The following is a 24,323-nucleotide window of genomic DNA, read 5'->3' as shown; positions in this document are numbered from 1 at the left end:
TATATTCACAGGTTTCCCAGTGCTAAAGAACCCGCCTGCCAATGCAGGAGACATAGACACAGATTTAATCCGTGGGTCAGGGAAGATCCCCTGGAGAGGGAAATGGCAACCCACTCCAGTATTCTTGCCTGGAGAACCCCGTGGACAGGGGAGCCTGGCGGGCTACAGGCCATGGAATCACATAGAGTTGGACACGACTAAAACGACTTTGCATGCACGTATATATGTTCACTGCTATTATAGCAATAATAGTTTACAGGAGCCCAGATTATGATCTTTCAATAATATAGAGCCCTTTGTGGATATAAACACTTTATGCAAATTGGAATGAAGTATTAAAACCGCAGTCTTTGGCTCTACTTGCTGCTACACAAAGAAGTTGAACCTCAGCCATCAGGTGGACATGAGTCCTCTTTGGCAATTCAGTATTTCTCTGCATTTCAAGTCAGAGAGCCCTCATTTAAAGAGTAAAGAAGCCAAGATCTAGGCCTAGTCTTTAGTGTGTTTGTGGTCAAACCAAGACTCGATTCCAAATCTCTATCCAGTAGTTTTTTTCTCCATTCGATGTTTACTCCCTCTTTTTAGCTACTTTCCTAGAAGTAAGGTGTAAGGCAGTGGTCTCCAAGCAGACATTTCTGAAAACTTGAAGCTAGAGAGGATCCTGAAACCGCAGCTGTCCAAGCACACAATCAAGGACTGTAGTTCCTACAACCAGGAGATGCAGTTTGGGGAACTTGGCAGCGTGGTACCTGTGTCGTGCTGAGGTTGAAGGAAGGGACTGCCCCCTGCTCTGTATTAGGTCAGGCGTGGACCATGTCGGAGAATCGCTTTTTCAGGTGATAGATTTTCCTGCCTTCGCATCCCGCCAGTACATCCATTATGACCCTGGGACTGATGTTCCTGAAACACTGGTGTTTTACTGTATCACTCCTGTGACCAAACTCCATCCCACTGTTCTCCCCCCCAGATCAGAGTTCCCAACTCCTACAAGGCACAGCATCTTCACCATCTCCAGAGCAGGCCGTCTTCATTCCCAGTGCTCTTTGCTCTTGTAAAGGCCGGTCTCCTGTCTGTGTTCAGCCCTTCCCTTCGCTCAGGGGGCAGGCCTGTCCCGCTGGTTGGACTCTGTGCTAAGCTGTACTCTCCCCAGTCTTAACTCCTGAAGTGTCTGCTGGGTCTGTGAGCGGAGAAGCCTAACTTCACATGCTGGTTGCATCACTGGCGTGACTTCTGGTCTCTGAAACTCAGCCATGAACCACCAGAGTTCTCCAGCTTTCTTGGTTCATGGTGCTTTCAGAGTCTCGGGAATTATTTCACAGAGCCCCCAGGCCAAAAGACAAGCATAACAGTTCCAATTATTAAGTAGTTAGGACCAGACAACTTAATGAGCAGCTATGTCCAAACAATTGAGTAACTATTTGGGAGAAAAAAAAAAATACTGCACATGAATTGCACAAAGCCTGACAACAAACACTGCACGTAAATTGACAGACAGCATCATTTCATTCTGGGACGCCCAGGCATCTACTGACAGGACGTGCACTCCTGTCGGGCACCGCGCAGCTTCCCAAACCCTGGAGGTGGGGCGCTGCCAGATCTTTTTGATGTTCTGTGTGGATTTTCACATAATACTTGCTGCCAAACCCTCTAGTTTTACAAAGATATGAGATCATCAAAATGGTTGTAGCACAAACTAATGTGGAAGCTGTAAACTACTTTGACCTGGTAGTTTGCACAGGGCCCAACAGATGTTGTGTATCATGTTTCAAAAATTTTAAATACCCCGTGGTGGAAATTCACTGCAGGGCCCAAAGGCACAGTTTGGGAACCACAGCTCATAGAGCACAAGTATCATGTCTTCCTTCTCTCGTGTGTCCCCAAAGTGCGTTGGGTAATGCGGTCCTCATGTAGGTAGACAGTTAGGACCATTTTTACCCTTGAGTGTCTGATGGAGACCACACATGCCACGGTCTCAGCAGTGTGCTGAGTTCCCTGGCATGGCACTGTTGTTTAGTCGCTCAGTCGTGTCTGACTCTCTGTGACCCCGTGGACTGCAGCCCACCAGGCTCCTCTGTCTGTGGGATTTCCCAGGCAAGAATACTAGAATAGGTTGCCATTTTCTTCTCCAGGGGATCCTCCCAACCCAGGGATCAAACCTACATCTCCTGCTTGGCAGGTGGATTCTTTACCACTAAGCCACCTGGCTTAGTGGCATGGCAATAATTCAGGTTAAACCCATTTGAACATCTTTTGCAGATTCTGTGAAGGAAATTCCTATACTGAGTGGAGGTTGGCTTAGTTGCCTTTTAAATTCCCTTTCATTGCTAAGCCAAGCCTCTTTCATTCATTAACAATGACATGCCATGTAGGACCAATATGAACACAATTGCATGGCAGTGGTGAGGATGAAATGTCTCAAACCCCCATGCCAAAAATAGAAACACGTGTGACTTTTCACATGACTTGATGTGGAGGAAGGAGTTAGAGAAACTGCTCTCCCTTCGTTAATAAAGTAGATTAATTTGATAAGCATCCTTCTCTTCAGTTGTCACACAGACTGACCACACAGTAGGACACTGAGAAAACCACAGGACACTAAGAAAGGAGAAGTAGCACAGAGAACCATAATCAGATCGCTGTGTGCGATGAAGGAAAATTATAAGTTAAAAATGTATGCATAAATTTTTTTAAAATCACAGGAAAATTTAAAAACTCTCCTTGGGTCAATGAGGAAATCAAAATCAGAACTCTAGACTCTTTGGAGTATAATGTGAGAATTCAACACATAAATACTCTTTTGACACCGTGACCCCATGGATGCAGCACGCCAGGCTTCCTCGTCCTTCACTGTCTCCCGGAGTTTGCTCAAACTCATGTCTGTTGAGTCAGTGATACCATCCAACCATCTCCTCCTCTGTCACCCCTTCTCCTCCTGTCCTCAATGTTTCCTAGCATCAGGACCTTTTCCAGTGAGTTGGCTCTTGGCATCAGGTGGCCAAAGTATTGGAGTTTCAGCTTCAGCATCAGTCCTTCCAGTGAATATTCAGGGTTGATTCCTTTAGGATGGACTGGTTGATCTCCTTGCTGTCCAAGGGACTCTCAAGAGTCTTCTCCAGCACCACAGTTTGAAAGCATCAATTCTTTGGCACTCAGCCTTCTTTATGGTCCAACTCTCATATCTGTACATGACTACTGGAAAAACCATAGCTTTGACTATATGGACTTCCATCTGAGTTCTTATATGAATAACAAAATGAATGAAAATTATGCACTAAATGTATGAAGTTATAAAAAGAACAAGAAAATTAACCCTGGGATAGCAGAAGAAAAATCTTATTAAAAGTGCCTGACACACAGTAAGCACGTTAGATGTTAATCTTCTTTTTTTTTTTTAATATTGATTTATTTATTTGGCTGTGCTGGGTCTTAGTTATGACATGTGGGATCTAGTTTCCTGACCAGGGATCAAACCTGGGCCCTCTATATTCAGAGCACAGAGTCTTAGCCAATGGACCGCTGAGATGTTACTCTTTTTATTATTTAGTTATTAAAAATATTGAATAGTCTTTATTTCAATGATACAGAAAAAAATCTCCATTTTGAGACAGGAGGGGAAGTTTGAATGTAGACTCCATGTTAGGTGATATTATTGAATTAATGTTAATTTTCATTAGTGTGATCATGTTATTATGGTCTGCAGGAGGTAGAGGGCTTCCCTTATAACTCAAAAGAGTTGGTAAAGAATCCGCCTGCAATGCAGGAGACTCCAGTTCGATTCCTGGGTCAGGAAGATCCCCTGGAGAAGGGATAGGCTACCCACTCCAGTATTCTTGGGCTTCCCTTGTGGCTCAGCTGGTAAAGAATCTGCCTGCAATGTGGGAGACCTGGGTTTGATCCCTGGGTTGGGAAGATCCCCTGGAGAAGGGAAAGGCTACCCACTCTAGTATTCTGGCTTGGAGAATCCCATGGACTGCATAGTGCATGGGTCACAAAGAGTCGGACACGACTGAGCGACTTTAGTTTGCAGGAGGTAGCCCTTAGTCTTAGAGGTTCTACCCTGATGTATTCAGAAGATGAGTGTCATGATGCCAGCAGTGTACTTTTCAGAGGCTCAGGGGGAAAAAATAAACTTCTATTCAGAGAAAACTGCAGGAAAATATTAGCATATTTAGGTAAACTGTATATAGGTGCTCGTTCAAATTTTCTCTAACTTTGAAAGTTTTCAAAAGTGAAAGAACAAATTTTATTACCAAAAAGCCCAGGTACAGAACATGTAGAGTCCGCTTTTGAAATCACGCGTGTGAAGGTGTGTGTGCGCATCTGCGCACAGGCTTGTCCGTGCGTGGATTCTCTCCAAAGGACATGCTGGAGACTGAGAGCAGTGGCTGCCCCTGGGGAGGGGAGCTGGACGCCTGGGGACAGCGACTGGAAGACTTAGCTGTGGAGTCTTCAAATATGTGGTTACATTTTAATCTTTAAAAAAAAAAACTAGTAACAAATTAAAAAACGTTTTAACTCTATGTCCGGTGCTCAGTTTCACTGTTGTAAGTGAAGTAAGCGTGCCGGAGGTCTGGGGTGCCAGAAACCGCGGAGGAGATGTCTTCTCTCAGGCAGGGCTCTCGGATGGCCTCCTCTTTTGCTCTGAGCAGCTTCCCTGCTTCCTGCCCCGCCATGCGGAGCAGCCCGCTGGCCTTGGCCCCGCGGGGTTTCCAGAAGGCGTTTATACAGCTGGTAGAAGGTGGCGGGCACATGGGACGGTCCTCAGAAGAAAAAGGTGTGGGCTTCCTGTTTTCACTGTGACTCAGGCGTGTAGGAGAGCGTTCTGGGGAATACTCTTAATAAATAGCTTGTTTACCCCGACACCAGGAGACGCCCCAGTGTCAGAGTCCACGTTCGGGGGAGAGGCACTGACCCTGGAGTCGCCCCCAGGGAGAGAGGCGCCCTTCTCGGACGTGGCTGGTGGTGCCAGCGATTTCAGAGCCGGAAGACAGAGAGCCGGTCCCCTGCTCAGATGAAGACGGGTCAGCAGAGGTCTTTGGCTGGGCAGCACAGCTCGAGCCCCCACTCCTCCGCGCCATCTCGGGGTGCCTCCACGACCCTGCGGCAGCCTGAGAAGCACTCAGGGAGCCCAGGCTCCAGGGCCTGCCGCAGGCCTCGGAGACGAGACCCCGGGCCGCTGGTGCTGCCACTGATGCGTGCTTGTCTGCTTCCACTCGGAAAGGTCAGCATGCAGCTTAAAGCCGAGGAGGCGGGAAAGGAGGCAGGGTTCATGAAAAAATCTTAGTTTGTCCATGCAAGGACTGGCAAGGAACCTGATTCACCTCCTTCCAGGAAAAGACTGATAAATTCGTGAGGGATACAATCCTGACACTGGAGATTTTTACATAAAACGCTTGAGAGCTTTCTCTTAACCAGGAACTTTTTAAATTTTTTTCTTTATTTATTTATGACTATGCTGGCTTCGTTGCCGCATGCAGGTTTTTTCTAGTTGCCACGCGCAGGCTTCTCATTGCAGTGGTTTCTCTTGCTGCAGAGCGTGGGCTCCAGGACGTCGGCTTCAGTAATTGCAACTTCGGGGCTCTAGAGCATGATCACAGTAGCTATGGTGCAGGCGCTTAGTTGCTCTGCGGCCTGTGGGATCTTCCCAGATCAGGGATCGAACCCGTGTTTCCTGCATTGGCAGGCAGATTCTTTATCACTGAGCCACCAAGGAAGCCCTCTTAACCACTAACTTTATCCTCGGGTTATTTCTTCAGAGGTGCGTAAGGACTTAGTGAAGATCCTCAAAGCCTGCATACTCTACCCTCAGCCACAGAACGAAGGGAGGGGTTTAGTGGAAGCCCCGCCCACCATGGCCCGCCCCCCAGAGGGAAGCCCCGCCCTGGATTTGGTGCTGACCTCTGCTGTGCTGGCTTCCTAACCTGACCCCAGGGGTGCTGTCTCCCTGGACAGTGTAGCACCTTGCTTTCCACGTTTTGATGCTTTATCTAGATGGTGTCAGATACACCTTCCACAACTTAACTTTTTTTTTTATCCATTCAAGAGCTTGTTTTTTTAGATATTTGCATGTTGCTGCAAACACCAGGAGATGGTGGAGGACAGAGGAACCTGGCAGGCGGCAGTCCCCGGGGTTGCAAAGAGTCCAACACGACTTAACAACTGAACAGCAACGACAAACATGCTGTTGTTGTATCAGTAGCTCCCGTTCCGCTGTTGCCTCCACATGAATTTGTGTGGAAACCCATCCATTCTTCTGTTGAAAAACACTGAGGTCATTCCCAAGCTTTGGATGAAAATAACGCCCCAACGAGTGTCCTGGTGCACACAGCTCCTGTCCTAGAGAGTCTGAATCTTTTCTGCTCAATCACCTACCCCTCATTGATCAACACGCCAAACAACTGGTTTAGGTCTCCGTTCCAGAAACTCGTGATTCATTAAGTGGGAGCTTGTCTGAGACGTGGCATGTTGGTTTCCCTCAGGGTTTTTAACTTAGAGAGTGGTACATTACAGTCACCTGGGAGGCTCTTTTCTTCCCCCTTGAAAATAAACTCAAGACTTGACCTGGAACCTAGAGAAGTTGGTGTTTCTTGGGGAGAGGAGGCGGTCCTCCTGGAGAGTGTCTTAGTGTGATTTCCCGCCTGGGGTGGACTCGGGCCGGCTGTCCTCTGTACAGCCAAGGCGGCGGGTCACACCTGGCCCGGACGGTGCCTCACTGACTGCAGTCACAGCCTCCTGGACAGGACACACCCCAGGGGAGGAAGGGGCCTTTCAGTAGCGGGATCTCACGGACACGAACACCACTGTGGTGCGGTCCTGCCCTGCTGGCTTCCTTCGCTGGCCTCCCTAGAAGGCACCCTGAACTGATGGCAGGTTGGATGTATTTCTTCCTTCTGGGTTAGACAAGGCGTATCCTCTTTAACTCCAGCTGCTAAGCCAGTCACCTTATTCCAATATCACGCTGAATAGAAAGGTTACAGCCTGCCTTCAGTGAGCTCCTGTTTTGGTGCTAACGACTGCACATATTTATACATTTATAACTGTACAGATTATCTAAAGGCCACCAGATACGTATAAACAAGGAGTATAGAGTGTCAAATGGGATGATTCCAGTTTGGGGGCTGGGGAAGTCTTTACAGATGGTAGGACTTTAACAGAGATGACAAACAACGAGAACAGCAAGTTCAGAGGCACAGATTTTGCCTTTCTCAGGTATCTGAGAATCAGGTACATATGGGGTGAAGCATAGAGATGAGCCAGAAAGATTGAAAGGTAGGCGGGTTGAGGTTAGGCCGAAGAGCATTTTGAATGGAATTTATCCTGAAGATGTGCGTGGCTCCTGAGAGGCTGGGTGGGGACTGTGAGAAAATGCTTTCGGCAGTCAGGAAAGGCATCAGTTGTAAGGGGAGAGCTGGAGGCCTGTCTAGGAGACCAGAGGAGACGACAGCAGCAGCAAAGAGCAAAGGAAAGGATAAATTTGAAGGAAGCTACACTGTCAGGGGGGTTCCCTAGTGGCTCAGTGGTTAAAGAATTCGCCTGCCACGCAGGAGCCACAGGAGACACAGGTTCAGTTTCTGGTCAGGGAGGATCCCCTGGAGGAGGAAATGGCAACCCACTCCAGCATTCTTGGCTGGAGGATCGCCTGGACAGAGGGGCCTGGCGGGTCCATGGGGTTGCAAGAGTCGGACACGACTTAGCGACCAAACCACCACCACCACCACCACCACCGCTCTGTCAGGGAGGAAGCAAAATGCTGGTTGACAGTCCGAGGGCAGCTTTGGTCATTTACTCTTTCTCTGTTTCTACTCACTCTGTCAAACTGGTATCAGACGAAAGGTAAATAGCCGCAGTGTTTTATCAATATGTAATTGTTGAGTCGCTCAGTCGTGTCTGACTCTTTGCAGCCCCACGGACCGCAGCACTCCAGACTCCCCTGTCCTTCAGCATCTCTCCGGAGTTTGCTCAAACTCATGTCCATTCAGTTGATGGATGTTGCCATCCAACCGTCTCATCCTCTGCTGCCCCCTTCTCCTGTCCTCAATCTTTTCCAGCATCAGAGTCTTTTCCAGTGAGTCATCTCTTCACATCAGATGGCCAAAAATCGGAGCTTCACTTTCAGCATCAGTCCTTCCAGTGAGTATTCAGGACTGATTTCCCTTAGGATTGACTGGTTTGATCTCCTTGCTGTCCAAGGGACTCTCAAGAGTCTTCTCCAGCACCACAGTTCAAAAGCATCAGTTCTTTGGCACTCAGCCTTCTTTATGGTCCAACTCTCACATCTGTACATGACTACTGGAAAAACCATAGCTTGACTATATGGATCTTTGTTGGCAAAGTAATGTCTCTGCTTTTTAATATGCTGTCTAGGTTGGTTATAGCTTTTTTTTCCAAGGAGCAAGCGTCTTTTAATTTTATGACTGCAGTACCACCTGCAGTAATTTTGGAGCCCAAAAACATAAAGTCTGTCACTGTTTCCATTGTTTCTCCACCTATTTGCCATGAAGTGATGGGATTGGATGCCATGATCTTAGTTTTTTGAAAGTTGAGTTTTAAGCCAGCTTTTTTACTCTCCTCTTTCACCTTCATCAAGAGGCACTTTAGTTTCTCTTCACTTTCTGCCATAAGGGTGGTGTCATCTGCATATCTGAGGTTATTGATATTTCTCCCGGCAGTCTTGATTCCAGCTTGTGCTTCATCCAGCCCAGCATTTCTCATGATGTACTCTGCATATAAATTAAATAAGCAGGGTGACAATATACAGCCTTGACATACTCCTTTCCCAATTTGGAACCAGTCTATTGTTCCATGTCCAGTTCTAACTGTTGCTTCTTGACCTGCATACAGGTTTCTCAGGAGGCAGATAAGGTGGTCTGGTATTCCCATCTCTTTAAGAATTTTCCAGTTTGTTGTGATCCACACAGTCAAAGACTTTAGCATAGTCAATGAAGCAGAAGTAGATGTTTTTCTGGAATTCCCTTGCTTTTTCTATGATCCAATGGATGTTGGCAATTTGATCTCTGGTTCCTCTGCCTTTTCTAAATCCAGCTTGAACATCTGGAAGTTCTCAGTTCACATACTGTTGAAGCCTTGCTTGGAGAATTTTGAGCATTACTTTGCTAAGCATGTGAAATGAGTGCAATTGTGTGGTAGTTTGAACATTCTTTGGCATTGCCTTTCTTTGGGATTGGAATGAAAACTGACCTTTTCCAGTCCTGTGGCCACTGCTGAGTTTTCCAAATTTGCTGGCATACTGAGTGCAGCACTTTAATAGCATCATCTTTTAGGATTTGAAATAGCTCAGCTGGAATTCCATCACCTCTACTAGCTTTGTTCATAGTGATGCTTCCTAAGGCCCACCCAACTTCGTATTCCAGGATGTCTGGCTGTAGGTGAGTGATCACACCATCGTGGTTATCTGAGTCATTAAAGTCTTTTTGTATAGTCCTTCTGTATATTCTTGCCACCTCTTCTTAATTTTTTCTTCTTCTGTTAGGTCCATATTGTTTCTGTCCTTTATTATGCCATCTTTGCATGAAATGTTCCCTTGGTATCTCTAACTTCCTTAAAAAGATCTCTAGTCTTTCCCATTCTATTGTTTTGCTCTGTTTCTTTGCACTGATAACTTAGGAAGGCTTTTGTATCTCTCCTTGCTATTCTTTGGAACTCTGTGTTCAGATGGGTATCTTTCCTTTTCCGTTGCCTTTCGCTTTTCTTCTTTTCTCAGAGCTAATACAAAGAGCCGGTGAGCTCTGAAGCGGGATTATGCTTAACTGGCATTAATCTACAGAAGTGGGACAGGAGGAACGTTACAGGACACCTTTGGTTGCCTGCTTCAGCTGCTGCCCTGCCCTTGAAGAATCCAGTCGTGTTACTGGCGTGATGAGAGAGAGGTTTCTCAGGCTGCCAGCGGATTGCTCATCTTGGTTTCAAGCTGGGCAGTTTCAAGCATGGATCAAGGTCTGACTCTCAATTATGAAGGCCCAGAAACATGGTTTTTGCAGAGTATCCAGAGCTGATACATATGAGCTTAACTGGAGAATAACAGAACTGTGATAGTCTTTTCATCAGAACCCTCTGATTGGCACATTCTCCATAGAAAGCCAAGTTAAAGTCAAGTAATTTGCTGATCATGCATCAGAACTAGTTGGATGATCTTGAATGTCAGGGTTCCCTCTCCATTGTAGAGATGTAATGCCAGAAAGGTAATCCATCTTAAACATATCTAGACAGCGACTCCCCTGGTGGTCCAGTGGTTAAGATTCTGCACTTCCACTGCAGGGGGCACAGGTTCGATCCCTGGTCAGGGAACTAAGATCCCACAGGTTATGCTGGCACAGCCAAAAAAAAAAAGAAAGCTCTAGAAACAGTAGAGCTTCTGGAGAAATAACTATAGATCTAGAATGATATTCTTTGCCCGAAAACATAAATTAAACTCTCAAAACTAACAAGTCACATCCAAAGGACAGGGGCCCAGGGCAGTCAGGCAAGAAGAAGAAACAAAAATTATCCATATTGGAAAGAAAGAGTGAAACTGTCCGTGCTCATAATATTATTTATAGAATATCCTAAGGACCCACATAATGAGTATTAGAATTAATAAATGAGTTCAGCAAAGTTGCAAGATACAGGGAAAATATATAAAACTCAATTCTGATTCTGTACACTTGCCATGAACAATCTAAAAATGAAATTTAATAAGTAATTCAATATGCAATAGCATCAAAAAAGAATGCAGTGTCATAAATGAATTTAACAAAAGGAGTATAAGCTTTGTATACTGAAAACTATAAAATATTGTTGAAAGTACTTAAGGCATAAGTAAGTGGCATCCATGGATATCTCTTGTTCATAGATTGGAATAATTAATATTATTAAGGTGGCAGTGCCCCTTAAATTGATCTACAAATTCAACATATTCTCTATTTCAGCTGCCTTTTTTTTTAAACAGAAATTGACACCTGATTTTTAGAATCATAAAAAAATACAGGGATTCAGAATGGTTAAAAGAAAGTTGGAGGTCTCACACCTCATTTCTAAGCTTATTACAATGCACTAGTATTAATAACTGACATTTGTTGTTGTTCAGTTGCTCAGTCGTGTCTGACTCTTTGCAACCCCATGGACTGCAGCACACCAGTCTTCCCTGTTCTTTCCCGCCTCCCAGAGCTTGCTTAAAGTCGTGTCCGATGAGTCGGTGCTGCCATCCAACCATCCTGCCCTCTGTTGTCCCCTTCTCCTCCTGTCTTCAGTTTTTCCCAGCATCAGGGTCTTTGCTAATGAGTTGGCTCTTCAGCACCAGGTCGCCAAAGTATTGAAGCTTCACCTCCAGCCTGTGGTACTAACAGATGTGTAGATCAATAGATTAGAATTGAAAGTCCAGAAATAACCCCATACATTTGTGATCAATTGATTTTTGACAGAAGTGTAAGACAATGTAATGGATAATAAATTGTCTTTTCAACAAATGATAATGGGAAAACTGGATATCCCCCATGCAAAAGAATAAAGTCGGACCCCTACTTCATACCGTATACAAAAATTAACTTTATATGGATCCTAACATAAGAGCTAAAACAACAATAAAATAGGTGTAAATCTTCACGACCTTGGATTAGGCAGTGATTTCTACATACGGCACCAAAGCATAACAAACAAAGGACAAGAATGAATGAATGAATAAATAAATTAATTAATTAAATAAATTGTAGCAAAATTAAAATTTTTGTTCTTTGAAGAGCACTATTAAGAATGTGGAAAGACAACCCCCAGCATGGGAAGAAAGTATTTATAAATCATTTATCTGTCTGATTAGGGCCCCAAATCCATAATGTATAAATCTTCAGTTCAGTTGTGTTAATTGCTCAGTCATGTCCGACTCTTTGCAACCCCATGGACTGCAGCATGCCAGGCTTCCCTGTCTATCACCAACTCCCAGAGCTTGCTCAAACTCATGTCCATTGAGTCAGTGATGCCATCCAACCATCTCATCCTCTGTCATCCCCTTCTCCTCCTGCCTTCAGTCTTTCCCAGCATCAGGGTCTTTTCCAGTGAGTCAGTTCTTCGCATCAGGTGGCCAAAGTATTGGAGTTTCAACTTCAGCATCAGTCCTTCCAGTGAATATAAGCTGTATAATGTTACAATTTACCAATAAAAACTTGAATAGAATATAAGTAAATGATTTGAGTATATTTTTTCAAAGAAGATGCACCAGTGGTCAGTAAGCACCTCTTCAGATACCCAGCACTGTTAGTCACTAGGGAGACAGAAGCTGAAGCCACAGGGAGAAACCGTTGCACACCCGCCCGGGTGGCTGCAATGAGACAGACGATGGCAGGTGGTGCTGAAGATGCAGCACAGTTACAACCCTCACGTGTTATTTGTGCACTGTGACATGGTGCAGCCACTCAGAAAGATATCACAACTTGAAACACATGGATTGTTAAAACACAGAAGTTGTGGCTGAGTCCATTTATTGAGCTAACTTTTTATTCAGTCTTGGCTATGTATCAGGTATTGTGCCAGTCATTTGGGGTTATAGACATTTCTCAATCTAACAAGAGAGAAGGAGTCTCAGAAGAGAAATGTAGAGAAGGGGTAGGGGAATAGAGAGGAGAAAACAGAGAAGGTGGCCTTCAAGTAATGTCTTTAGTGAGTCTCCCTTCTTCACATCTGACCCCTTGTCATATGTGTCTACTTACTTACATCAGAGGACTTCCCTGGTAGCTCATATGGTAAGAATCTGCCTGCAATGCAGGAGATCTGGGTTTGATCCCTGGGTTGGATACTTACATCAGAAGACTATGGGCTTTGTCGATCATACAAACCTGAACCCCAGACCTGACTGCTGCTTGTGAGCTGCGTAATCTTGGTCAAGGCCCACACCTCTAAGTCTCTGGTAACTCATCTGTAAAATGAAGTTAATGATGCCCACCTCTCAGAGTTGTTTGGAGATTCAGTAAAGAAAGCCACATGTGTAAAGGGTTTTGCACAGTATCTGGCAAGATGATACATGCTTGTTAAATGAGAGCTGCTATTAATTACAACAGAAAAGATGCTCTTATATATAGCACTTTTTAAAATTCATATTCCTGTTTTTATTGCAAGAATATAGAAGTACAGTTAATTGTTGCATGTTGACTTAGTATCCAGGAATCTACCAAATTCACTTGTATATTCCAGTTATTTGTCAGTTCTGTTAGATTTTCAGTGTCTGCAATTTGTCATGTGTGAATGCAGACTAATTTACTACTTTTCCAGTGTTTACATCTTTTAAGATACATCTTCATTGAGGTACAATTAGCATGCAATAAAATTCACTTAAGTATACAATGTGATGAATTTTACATCTTAATTTTTTTCAGCAACATATTTTGTAGTTTTCATTGTACAGCAGGTCTTTCACTGCCTTGATTAAATTTATTCCCAAGTACTTTTTTTAATGCTGTTGTAAATGGAATTGTTTTCTTAATTTTCTTTTTGGATTATTCATTTTTAGTATATAGAAATGCTGCTAGTTCCAGGGTATTGATTTTGTATTCTGCAACTTTGTTGAATTAGTAATATTTTAGAATAACCTATTTTGGTCTTTCTTCATTTTCTGTTATTTCTGTGTTCTTTTGTTGATTTCTGCTCCTATATTTATATTTAGCTTCCTTTTTCAGTTTGATACTTTTTCTAGTTTCTTGTATTAGAAGTCAGACCATAGATTTTTTTTAAGTTTTCTCAGAGCAGTCCATTTTATTTTAGTGATTTTAAGAATTTTTTTCTTTTAGAAATGATATGTTATTCAAGTGATTTAAAAGTGGGTATGTGTTCAGGCTACTTTCTTCATTTAGTCTTCCAGCATATTCTTCTATGAGATTATTAGACTAAAAACTCCCCAAATGATGAGAAATTTGAAATTTGGCAATACATAGTTTTAAACTTTCTTCTCTTCTACTGCATGCATTGCATACAAAGCTATAAATTCCCTCTCAGTACTGCTTTGCTGTATCCCACAAGTTTTGATACATCCTAGTTTCATTATTATCCATTGTGACTCCGTATTTGACCTGTGAGTTTCTTAGAAGTGTATCACTTAATATCCAGTCATTTGGAGATGTTCTCGTCTTTCTGTTGTTACACACTTTCATTCATTCATTTAATGCATTTGATTCACAGTGGTCAGAAAGCACTGATATTAATCTTTTGAGATTTGTTGAGATCTACTTTATGAATAAGACTATAATCTATTTTGGTAAATGTGCCACATGTACTTGAAAAGAATCTAAGTTCTGCCATTATTGCATGTGGTATACTATGTATGTAAGTTAGATCTCAAGTTGATTAGTCATTTCTCATCCTGTATATGCCCTTACTGATTTCTCATGTCTTACCCTGTTAGTTAGGTATGTTACAATCTCCAGACTGTAAATTTATCTCTATATATTTTTTTATTCTCAACTTTATTTCTTTCAAAGCTATATTATTTGATGCATATGTATTTAGATAGTGATACCTTTCTGTTGCATTGACCCTTTAATTATTAAGAAGTGTTTCCAGTTATCTCTATTAATACCTCTTACTTAAACATCTATTTACCTAATACTTATATAACAACAAAAACTGCTTGGTATAAATCATTTACTTTCAACTTGTATTTAATGTGTATTTAATGTGTATTTTTAGTTGCAATTGTTTATTTTAATTGGATTGTTTACTCTGTTTCCACTTAATGTAATTGCTACTATAATTGGGTATAATTTTCTTGTCATTTGTTTTATATTTGTTCATTCTATATTTTCTTCCCTTATTCCTTTTTCTCTGGCTTCATTTTAACTAGTCATGAATTTTAAAATTATATTTTATCTTTTCTATTGACATTTTTGTTATACCTTTCAGATATCAATCTTTTACTGCTTATTGTAGAAATTTCCAAATTAATCTATTGCAGTTTACCATTTTTCAAACAGTGCAAGAAACTTGAACTAGTGTATTTTATTTACTTTTCACCAGGTTTCTTTTGCTATAATTGCCAAATATTCTATTTCTCTGTAAGTAATAAAACCCACAAGGCTTTATCATTGTTGCTTTTATCAATCAGTAGTCTTTATGTTCATCTATATAGTTACCATTTTAGAGCTGATGATTCCTTCTTGTAATTGTATCCTTCCATATCAGATCACTTGCCTTTGAGCCTGAAGAAGTGCCTATAATACATTCACCATATTAAATATCCTGTAATATTACTTGTAGAGCAGTTCTCTGCAAGAAATGCTGAATACTGCTTTTGTTCTTCTGAAAGGATCTTTATTTTGCATTTCTTTTTAAAGGACATTCTCCTTGGATATAGAATTTATATCTTTGCTAAAATTTTTATCACTTAGTAGTGTACCTCGGTTTGGTTCTCTTTTAATTTATCTTACCTGAGGATCACTCAGCTTGAATCTGTGGGGTAGATATGTTTCTTCAGCCTTGGGATGTTATTTGCCATTATTTTTTCAAATTTGTTTTCTTTCCTATTCTCTCTTTTTCTTGTATAGAAGTCTACTTACATGAATGTTAGATCGTTTGACCATGCCTCAAATCTATATTACTTTCTTTTTTTAATGGTTGACATTTTACTGTGGCTTATTCAAATATAATAGCCTCAAAAACCATTATAATACTATATCAGTATATATTAAAACAATAAAGTCCATCTTAAAAATTCTTAGCAAAACAATTCATTTTTTGTTTCACTTAATTTGTTATTTCATGTATTATCCAATGAAAAGTAGATGCTACTAATTGATTTTATTATCACTGTTGCGTTTTGATCAGTTTCACATCCTTCTGGCTTTCAAAAGTGTAGAATCTCCATATTTTAGCATAACTAGCTATTTGCTTGAAACATGATTATGAATAGAGATTTTTTTTTAATAATAGATTATAACATAAAATGTGTATGATAAAATTCAAATACATATAGTTCTTTTAATTGAAGTATAGTTCGCTTACAATATTATATTAGTTTCAGGTATACAACATAGTGATTTAATATTTTTATACATTGTACACCATACAAAGTTATTACAATATTTTTGACTCTTTTCCCTGTGCTGTACTTGACATCTTCATGACTTACTTATAACTGGTAGTTTGTGCCTCTTAATCCCTTTCACTTCCTTTTTCCTGTCTTCCCACCCCCTCAACCTCTGGCAACCCCTAGATTGTTTTCTGTATCTATGAGTCTGTTTTTGTTTTATTTGTTTTTTTCCTCAGATTCCAAATGTAAGCCAAAACATACACAGTATCTTTTGTCCTCTTTCTAACTTGTTTCACTTATCCTAATACCCTCTACGTCCATCCATCTTGTCACACATGGCAAAGTTTCACTCGTTTTTATACCTGAGAAATATTCCATTGTGTGTGTGTGTGGACCACATCTTCTTTACCCATTCATCTGTTGATGGACACTTAGGTTGCTTCCATATCCTGGCTGTTGTAATTAATGCTGCAATGAATATCGGAATATGTGCATCTTTTTGAGTTAGTGTTTTGTTTTCTTTGGATAAGTATCCAGAAGTGGGATTTCTGGATTGGATAGTAGTTCTATTTTTAATATTTTGAGAAACCACCATACTGTTTTCCATACTGTATCAACATACGTTTCCACTAACAGTGCATGAATTTCCTTTTCTCTGCATTCTCACCAACACTTGTTGTTTCTTGTCTTTCTGATAGCCATTCTAACTGGCCTGAGGTGGTATCTCATGTGATTTTGATTTGTGTTTCCCTGATGATTAGTGACGTTGAGAATCTTTTCATGTGTCTGTTGGCCATTCTATGTCTTTGGAAAACAGTCTATTCAGGTCCATTTTTTAATCAGATGGTTTGTATAATATACATTGAGTTGTATGAGTTATTTATATATTTTGGATATTAACCCCTTATCAGACATCTGATTTACAAATGCTTTCTCCCATTCAGTAGGTTACCCTTTTGGTTTGTTGATGGTTTCTTTTGCTATAAAGAAGCTTTTTAGTTTTTTATTGTCCTACTTGTTTATTTTTGCCTGTTTTCCTTGCCTAAGGAGATAGATTCAAAAATATATTGCTAAAAGAAAACAATGTTGAAGATAATACAGCCTGTTTTCTTCTAGGAGCTTTATGGTTTCAGGTCTTATATTTAAATCTTTAATCCATTTTGACTTTATTTTTTATGTGGTGTAAGCAAGTGGTATAGTTTCATTCACTACATGTAACTGTCCTGTTTTCCCAGCATCATTTATTGAAGAAACGTTCCTTTCCCCGTTTTATATTCTTGCCTCCTTTGCTGTAGATTCATTGGCCACACGTACATGGGTTTATATCCGAGTTCTTTATTATATTCCACTGACCTTTGTGTCTGTTCATGTGCCAGTGCCATAGCAAGGCATTCATGTAGCTTTGTAGTGTAGTTTGAAGTCAGTGAGTGTGATACTCCCAGCTTTGTTCTTTTTTCTCAAGGTTACTTTAGTTATTTTGGGGTCTTTTGTAGTTTCCTGAAAATTATTGGATTATTTGTTCTACTTCTATGAAAAATATCATGGGTATTTTGATAGGGGGCCGTTGATAGGGGCCAGACTGAATATGTAGATTGCTTTAGGTAGTATGGAAATTCTGACAGTATTAATTCTCTCAATCTGTGAGCTTAGTATCTTTCCATTTCTTTGTGATGTCTTCAGTTTCCGGTCGTCAGTGTCCTGTAGTTTTCAGGGTGTAAGTTTTTCCTTTAGATGCAATTGTAATTCTGTTTTTTTTTTTTTTTCTTTGTGATTTATTTTGGATACTTAATACTGAGTTATCTACTGGCTCACTATTCCTTTCTGCTGCTCTATCCAGTCCACTTTTAATTCATTCAGTGAGTTCTTAATTTCAGTTATTCTTTTAGGAAGTTCTGGAAAGGATTTTTTTGGTAAATTCTCAGTTCAAATATTCTATCTTTTCACCCAGCCTTTCTGTCTTTTTTTAGCATATTAATTATGTTATTTTGAGGTCCTTGTCTGCTAAATCAAATATCTGGATTATCTCTAATCTACTTCTAATCACTGGATTATCCCTTGATTATTGGTCATTTTTTATAGGTTTTTTTTTTTTTTTGCAGGGAGTATACTTAGTAATTTTTCAGTATATGTCACACGTTGTAAATGATAGGTTTACTCTAGATTAAGGTATAGTATTCTAAAGAGTTGTTAAATTTGTTCAGACAGTGTTAAATTTGCTCTAGTAACTTCTAAGTTACTAGAAGTTCACTCTAGTTTTATTAAGGTCTACTTGTTAGGGAAGATCTATTTTAGCATTCCCCTTAAATCCTCAGTATAGTTGATAGTCTTATGCTGCTGCTGCTGCTAAGTCGCTTCAGTCGTGTCCGACTCTATGCAACCCCATAGACGGCAGCCCAGCAGGCTCCGCCATCCCTGGGATTCTCCAGGCAAGAACACTGTCTAGGTCTGAATAAATGTCTGATCTGTTCACCTACGTCTTCCACTCTGACTTGGGCCAGAAACCAGCATCTCTCTGGTACGTTTAACATCTGGCATTTTCACTCTGTCTCAGCTTCCCAGCATGTACTTTCTCCCAGATTTTTAGGGGTTTCACCCTTCACTTTGCAGCCCAAGTGAACCAAGGATCAAGGGGAGTTTCCATGCAGATTTCTGGGTTCCTTTTCTAAGTTCCGTGGATCCCTGCTCTCCAAATCCCAGTCTCCTTAACAACATCAAACTTTACCTTTCGCCTTGTCCCTCCATCAAAACCATCGCTCTCTGCTGGTCCTGTGTTGGTTGCTCTCTGAGCCTGGTAGCAATTATTTTATGTATTTGTCAAGTTTTTATTTTGGCACGAAAGTAAGTCTGATACCATCTACTTTATTATAGTTGAGCTGGAAGTCAGCATTTTGCTTCTTGGTTTAGGGTATATGTCTTTATACTCATTTTGAAAGACACAATCTGTGGATTATTTTGATTTAATTTTACTTTAAGGTAATTTTGTTGTTCAGTAATGTTTCAAATTATCATTTACATGGAAAATGATTATTATTTAGCATTAATGTAAGAAAGTTTAAAGCAGTTCCCAGGTGGCACAGTGGCAGGCAGGTGTGATCCTGGGTCAAGAAGATCCCTTGGAGGAGGAAATGGCAACCCACTCCAGTATTCTTGCCTGGGAAATCCCATGAACAGAGGAGCCTGGCAGGCTACAGTCCATGGGGTTGCAAAAGAGTCAAATATGACTTAGCAACTAAATAGCAACAATAACAACATGAAAGTTTAAATTAGCCTATTGAGCTTTGTTGCTCACAATATTAAGAGATAGCCTCTTTGGCATTTGCTTGGCTTAAAATTGTCTAGTATTGAGAGTCCACTCTGGCTTAACCTTATTTTCCTGGTAAGCATAGTCCTGGTAACAGCACGTCTTGGCAAAACTGACTTGTTGCCTTGGGCAAGTTTTGAAATGGCAGCTGCTGAAGTTTGATTCCTTTGCCCTTACGTTTTATCTCCTCTGAAAATTTGGCCACTTTGGGGAAGATTGGCAGAGTAGGCTGTATTAGTCATTCACATAACAACAATTTATCAGGTCCTTTCTTGCAGAGCTAGTTTAATAATAGCTGGGGAGAAGCTTTTGTGATTGCTTCTTAGTGTCAGAGGTAGTGAACTGGGCCATTAAAGGGGGGGAGAATGTACATAAAGTGGAAGGAACTATAAAGATAAACTTCATCATTGTTCTAATCCTCCTCCAAGGAGCTAGACTTGTTATGTTTTTTTCAAGAAGTTTTTAGTGTATTGTGAAAAGTGCTTTAGTAACAAGGCAGAGTCTAAAATGATACCTATTATGCTGATAGTACAGAGCAGGATCTAAAATGATAAAGTAGGCTGAAGGACACCAGGAATCAGTAACATTGGTTTCTTCCTAAGAGGGGGCTCTTGGGTGGCTGGTCCCTAAGGGTGGGAGGGAGACATAATTATATATGCTTTTTTCCTTCTGAAACATGAATCATCTTCTGAATACTAAAAAAAAAAAGTCAATTAAGCATATTCATTTATTATTCCTCCTATAACTTCCTAAAATCACAGTAAAAGGAATATCTTTTAAAACCTACAGAGATATGGAAGAGTAAACAACAGCAACAAATAATTTGGAATCTGGAAAGACAGTGCTGTAGACAGACTGTCCCCCCAGAATTGATATAACAGTCCCCAGCATGAGAGTATTCGGAGGTGGGGCCTTTGGGAGGTGATTAGGTCATGAGGGTGAGGCTTTCACAAATGGGCTTAGTCCCTCTAAAGGAGCACCCCAGAGGGCTCCCTTGCCTGTTCTACATGTGAGGGCAAAGTGAGAAGGGGGAAGCAGGCCATCACCAGACACCAAGTTTGCTGGTACCTTGATCTTGGATTTCGCAGCCTCTAGGTCTATGAGAAATAAGTGTTTGCTGGCCAAGCCCCCACATCTGCAGTATTTTTTGTTTGTTTTTTCCTTCTGACTGTGCTGGGTCTTCGTTGCTGTGCAGGCTTCTCTCTAGTTGTGGCCAGCGGGGGCTGCGGTCTAGCTGCAGGGCGTGGGCTTCTCATTGCAGCGTCTCCTCTCATTGTGGAGCACAGGCTCTAGGGCACTTGCTCAGTAGTTGCTGCTTCCAGGCTCTAGGGTACTTGCTCAGTAGTTGTGGTGCATGGGCTTCATTGCTCCGCGGCATGTGGAATCTTCCCGGACCGGGGATCAAACCCATGTCTCCCACATTGACAAGTGAATTCTTTACCACTGAGCCACCAGGGAAGCCCCCAGATCCAGAGTGGTTTTGACATAGCAGCCTGAACTGACCAAAACAGCTGGGCAACAAGAAGGTTAAGTTCTAAGCCAGCCAGCCAATAGAGAAAGCCAGTATTTCCCTCAGAACCACCCAGAGACAGGATATGGGGACAGTAGACACATCAGAAAGAAAGGTAAGTAAGAGACTTAGAACAGGAGAGTGAGTTAAAGGTCTGTCTGAAGAAGCAGTTAGATCCCCACCCTAGCTCTGCGCAACTTTGTTTAAGAAACTGAAAGTTTACTGTCTGGTCAGAGTAAAACAAGATTTCTAGACTAGTTGAAAATAAGATGTATCACTGCAAAGATGTGGTTAAATGAATGTTTACACATCAAATACAGAGAGGTCAGACTTCCTCCTTACCCTGGGCTCCCACTTCACAGCCCTCCAGTTTAAATGCCTTCCAGACAGAAGCATGGATGATCTCCCGGGAATCTGACCAACACTAAAGAGAAAATGTAAGGAGCTCTGTGACATGACAGACAGCTCAGCCAGATGGCCCTGTGGTGAGGTCCGCGAAGGGCTGCACGCTGAATACCTCCTTAAACAGAAGCACAAACCAAGTGTTCCTTGCCCTCTGACTTGAAAGACAGAGATTAAACTAAGTTGGAAGGAGATAAGACTATGCCTCGGGATAATAATTTTATGTATTACTAAAAATTCCACTGTCATTTAGGTTTTCAGTGAGATAAAAGAGGTACTATATTCATGAAACAAGAATAAAAAGTTATAAAAATGGATATTCAGATAATTACAAAGGGCCCTCAAAAATATACATTTCAAACTCAATAGAAGAATTTGATAATGAAATTCAGAATATATTCCAGAAGTTAAAAGGAGAAAGAAATGGAAAACAGGGGAGCAAATTAGTGGATCAGGCCAGGAGGGCCAAAGTCAGAGTAATAGAGGTTCCAGAAGGAAAGAGGAAACAGACCAGAAGAAATAAATAAAGAATTAAATAAAATTTCTGAAAATTGAAGGACACAGCATCTTGACTGGAAGCCAACTGACTGCCCGGAACAGAGAATAACTAGAGACCAACCCCAAGGCCTGTCATGGTGAAATTTCAGAACAGCTGGGTCAAAAAATATGTACATTTTAAAGAAAGAAACAGTCACATAGAAAGAATTTTTAAAATCTCGATAGTTTTTGCCTCCTCAGCAACTACAATGGAAACCAGAGATCCAGTGTTTTCTAACCATGAAGGAGAATTATTTCTAACCTACAATCCTATATCCTGCCCAGTTGTTAATTGAGTGTGAAGGTAATTAAAGATATTTGCAAATTCCTAAGATCTAGAAAATTTTACCTTCCATTTACCCTTTCTGAGGAGACCACTGAAGGATGAACTCCAGAGAAACAAAGGAGTAAACCAAGGAAGAAGAAGACATGGAATGTAGAGAGTGAACGGAATCCTCAGAATAAAGGTGGAGGGAAGGCTCGGGATGACAGCTGTGCCTGAAGCATGGCGGGCAGCTATGACCAGATCAGGTTGCAAGCCTCCAGCACAGATTTTGTCAAGGAAATGAAATCGCTTGCATACCTAAATGTGTCTGAGCATATAGGGATTTAGATAATTGGCAGATAGTTTGGGATTAAATTATGGATAAGCACTTATGAACAAAGTGAAACAAATAGAAAAGACAGTTGTTAACTCTAGAGAAAACGATGATGTAGAAGGGAAAAAAAGTAATCCTACTGTATTACACGGTTCACCTAGATACAGCAATGAGGTATTGATCTCATCGGAATTACAATTATGCTGTAAGAATGAGAGGACAGGAAGGTAAGGGTTTGTGATCACAGGGGTAAGGGAGTGCTTAAGAGCAGAGGAGAGCTAATTCCTCATTTACCAAAAAGAGAAATAGTCGCAAAGAATCGGACATGACTTAGGGACTGAACAGCAATGCTTAAACCTAAAAAAAAAAAATCAAGAAGCCAAGAAATATCAATACAGACATTAAAGATTTTGTGCCCAATACTAATACGGGGTGATAGTTTCCCCACACTAAGCAATTCTCCACTGCCCACTGGGTGTCCTGCAGTTAACTTGGTTCTCGTGATACTCACACAGGTTAAGGGTTTGGTCAGGTTGGTACAGAGGTAAATAATCTGCCTGCCAATGCAGAAGACCGAGGGTTCCATCCCTGGGTCAGGAAGATGTCCTGGAGTAGAAAGTGGCAACCTGCTCCAGTGTTCTTGCCTGGGAAATCCCATGGACAGAGGAGCCTGGCGGGCTACATTCATGGGGTCGCAAAGAGTTGGACGCAACTGAGCATGCACGCACATATAAGACTGCCCTCCATTTCAGATGCCAGTCACAAGCCCACTTCTCACTGACTGGCCTCAGATCAGCGGTTTCCCCAGCACCCTCCTTGGGTTCAATTAATTTGCTAGAGCTGCTCACAGGACTCAAGAAACCAGCTTTCTAGCTTACCAGTTTATTAGAAAGGACATTAAAGGGTATGAATCAATAGCCAGGTGAAGAGATACATAGAACGAAGTCCTAAACAAAGGAGCTCTGTCCTTGTGGAGTTCGGGGCCCGTATAGTGGCACATGGAAGCAGTCTTATATACCAACCATGGAAGCTGTCCACACCTCCTCCTCCTGCGTTTTCACAGAGCCTTCATTACATAGGCATGGCTGATTAAATTGTTAGCCATCGGTGAGTGGTTCAGCCTCCAGCCCCCTTTCCCCTGCTGGAAATCAAGGGGTGGAACTGAAAATTACAGCCTTCTATCCATGGTTAGTTCTCCTGGCAGCCAGTCCCCTGACCCCATCTTAAGGAGATTTCTGAAAGTCACCTTATTGATGCGAACCAGTCAGAGTGGAAAGGGACTTGTTATGAGTAAACAGACGCCCATTTCACCTTTATGGTTCTCAAGAGTTTTCAGAAACTGAGGACAAGGGATCTAATATTTTAAGATCCTCCCATTGCTCTCATCACTCAGTAAATTCCAAGGTTTTGGGAAGCTGTGAACCAGGAGCCATGGATGAAGCCAAATAGGTATGAGAAATAGATTTCAGTCATCTGAGTGACCAAATATATATTTCTTATGTCCCAGTATTATAGACATATTATTTTCACATATAGAGGTAAAACATTACTTGTATAGTATCAGGTGACTCACCACAGAGAGTGGAAGATGGAGGCCTGCTACTTTTTATAACAAGCCTTGGAACTTTGGCTTTTTAAACTTTGCTCATATATATTTATGACTTGTAATCAAACGAAAAGTTTTTAAAAACAACAAAACAATGTGGTTGTTGTTGTTCAGTTGCTAAGTCATGTCTGACTCTTTGTGACCCATGGACTGCAGCACACCAGGCTCTCCTGTCTTCACCATCTCCTGGAGTTTGCTCAGATTCGTGTCCAGTGAGTCGGTGATGCTATCTTAACTATATCATCTTCTGTCGCCCCTTTCTCCTTTTGCATCCAATCTTTTCCAGCATCAGGGTCTTTTCCAATGAGTCAGTTCTTCCCATCAGGTGGCCAAAGTACTGGAGCTTCAGCATCAGTCCTTCCAAT

At 41.5% G+C, this 24,323-nt stretch overlaps 1 protein-coding gene and 1 non-coding gene across 4 annotated transcripts in view; both read left to right on the top strand.

The window, feature by feature from the left end:
* Positions 1-24,323, top strand: part of ATG7 (autophagy related 7) — a 384,864-nt gene that overhangs the window by 299,197 nt on the left and 61,344 nt on the right. Inside the window, exon 19 of one of the 3 annotated variants that reach the window (XM_070463448.1) lies at positions 9,722-10,500. The exons of the other annotated variants lie outside the window; for them this stretch is intronic. Within the exon in view, the coding sequence (XP_070319549.1) occupies positions 9,722-9,727 (6 nt within the window). The 3' untranslated portion in view covers positions 9,728-10,500. Of the gene's footprint in view, positions 1-9,721; positions 10,501-24,323 lie in introns of those variants that run through there. 3 annotated transcript variants of the gene reach the window in all.
* Positions 10,232-10,305, top strand: TRNAG-UCC (transfer RNA glycine (anticodon UCC)). Its single transcript has one exon. It is a non-coding gene; the product is annotated as a tRNA-Gly (tRNA).

This window comes from Odocoileus virginianus, unplaced genomic scaffold, assembly GCF_023699985.2.
Source record: "Odocoileus virginianus isolate 20LAN1187 ecotype Illinois unplaced genomic scaffold, Ovbor_1.2 Unplaced_Contig_2, whole genome shotgun sequence".
In the NCBI taxonomy this organism is placed as follows: domain Eukaryota; kingdom Metazoa; phylum Chordata; class Mammalia; order Artiodactyla; family Cervidae; genus Odocoileus; species Odocoileus virginianus.
This window is presented reverse-complemented; position numbering and strand designations above follow the sequence as displayed.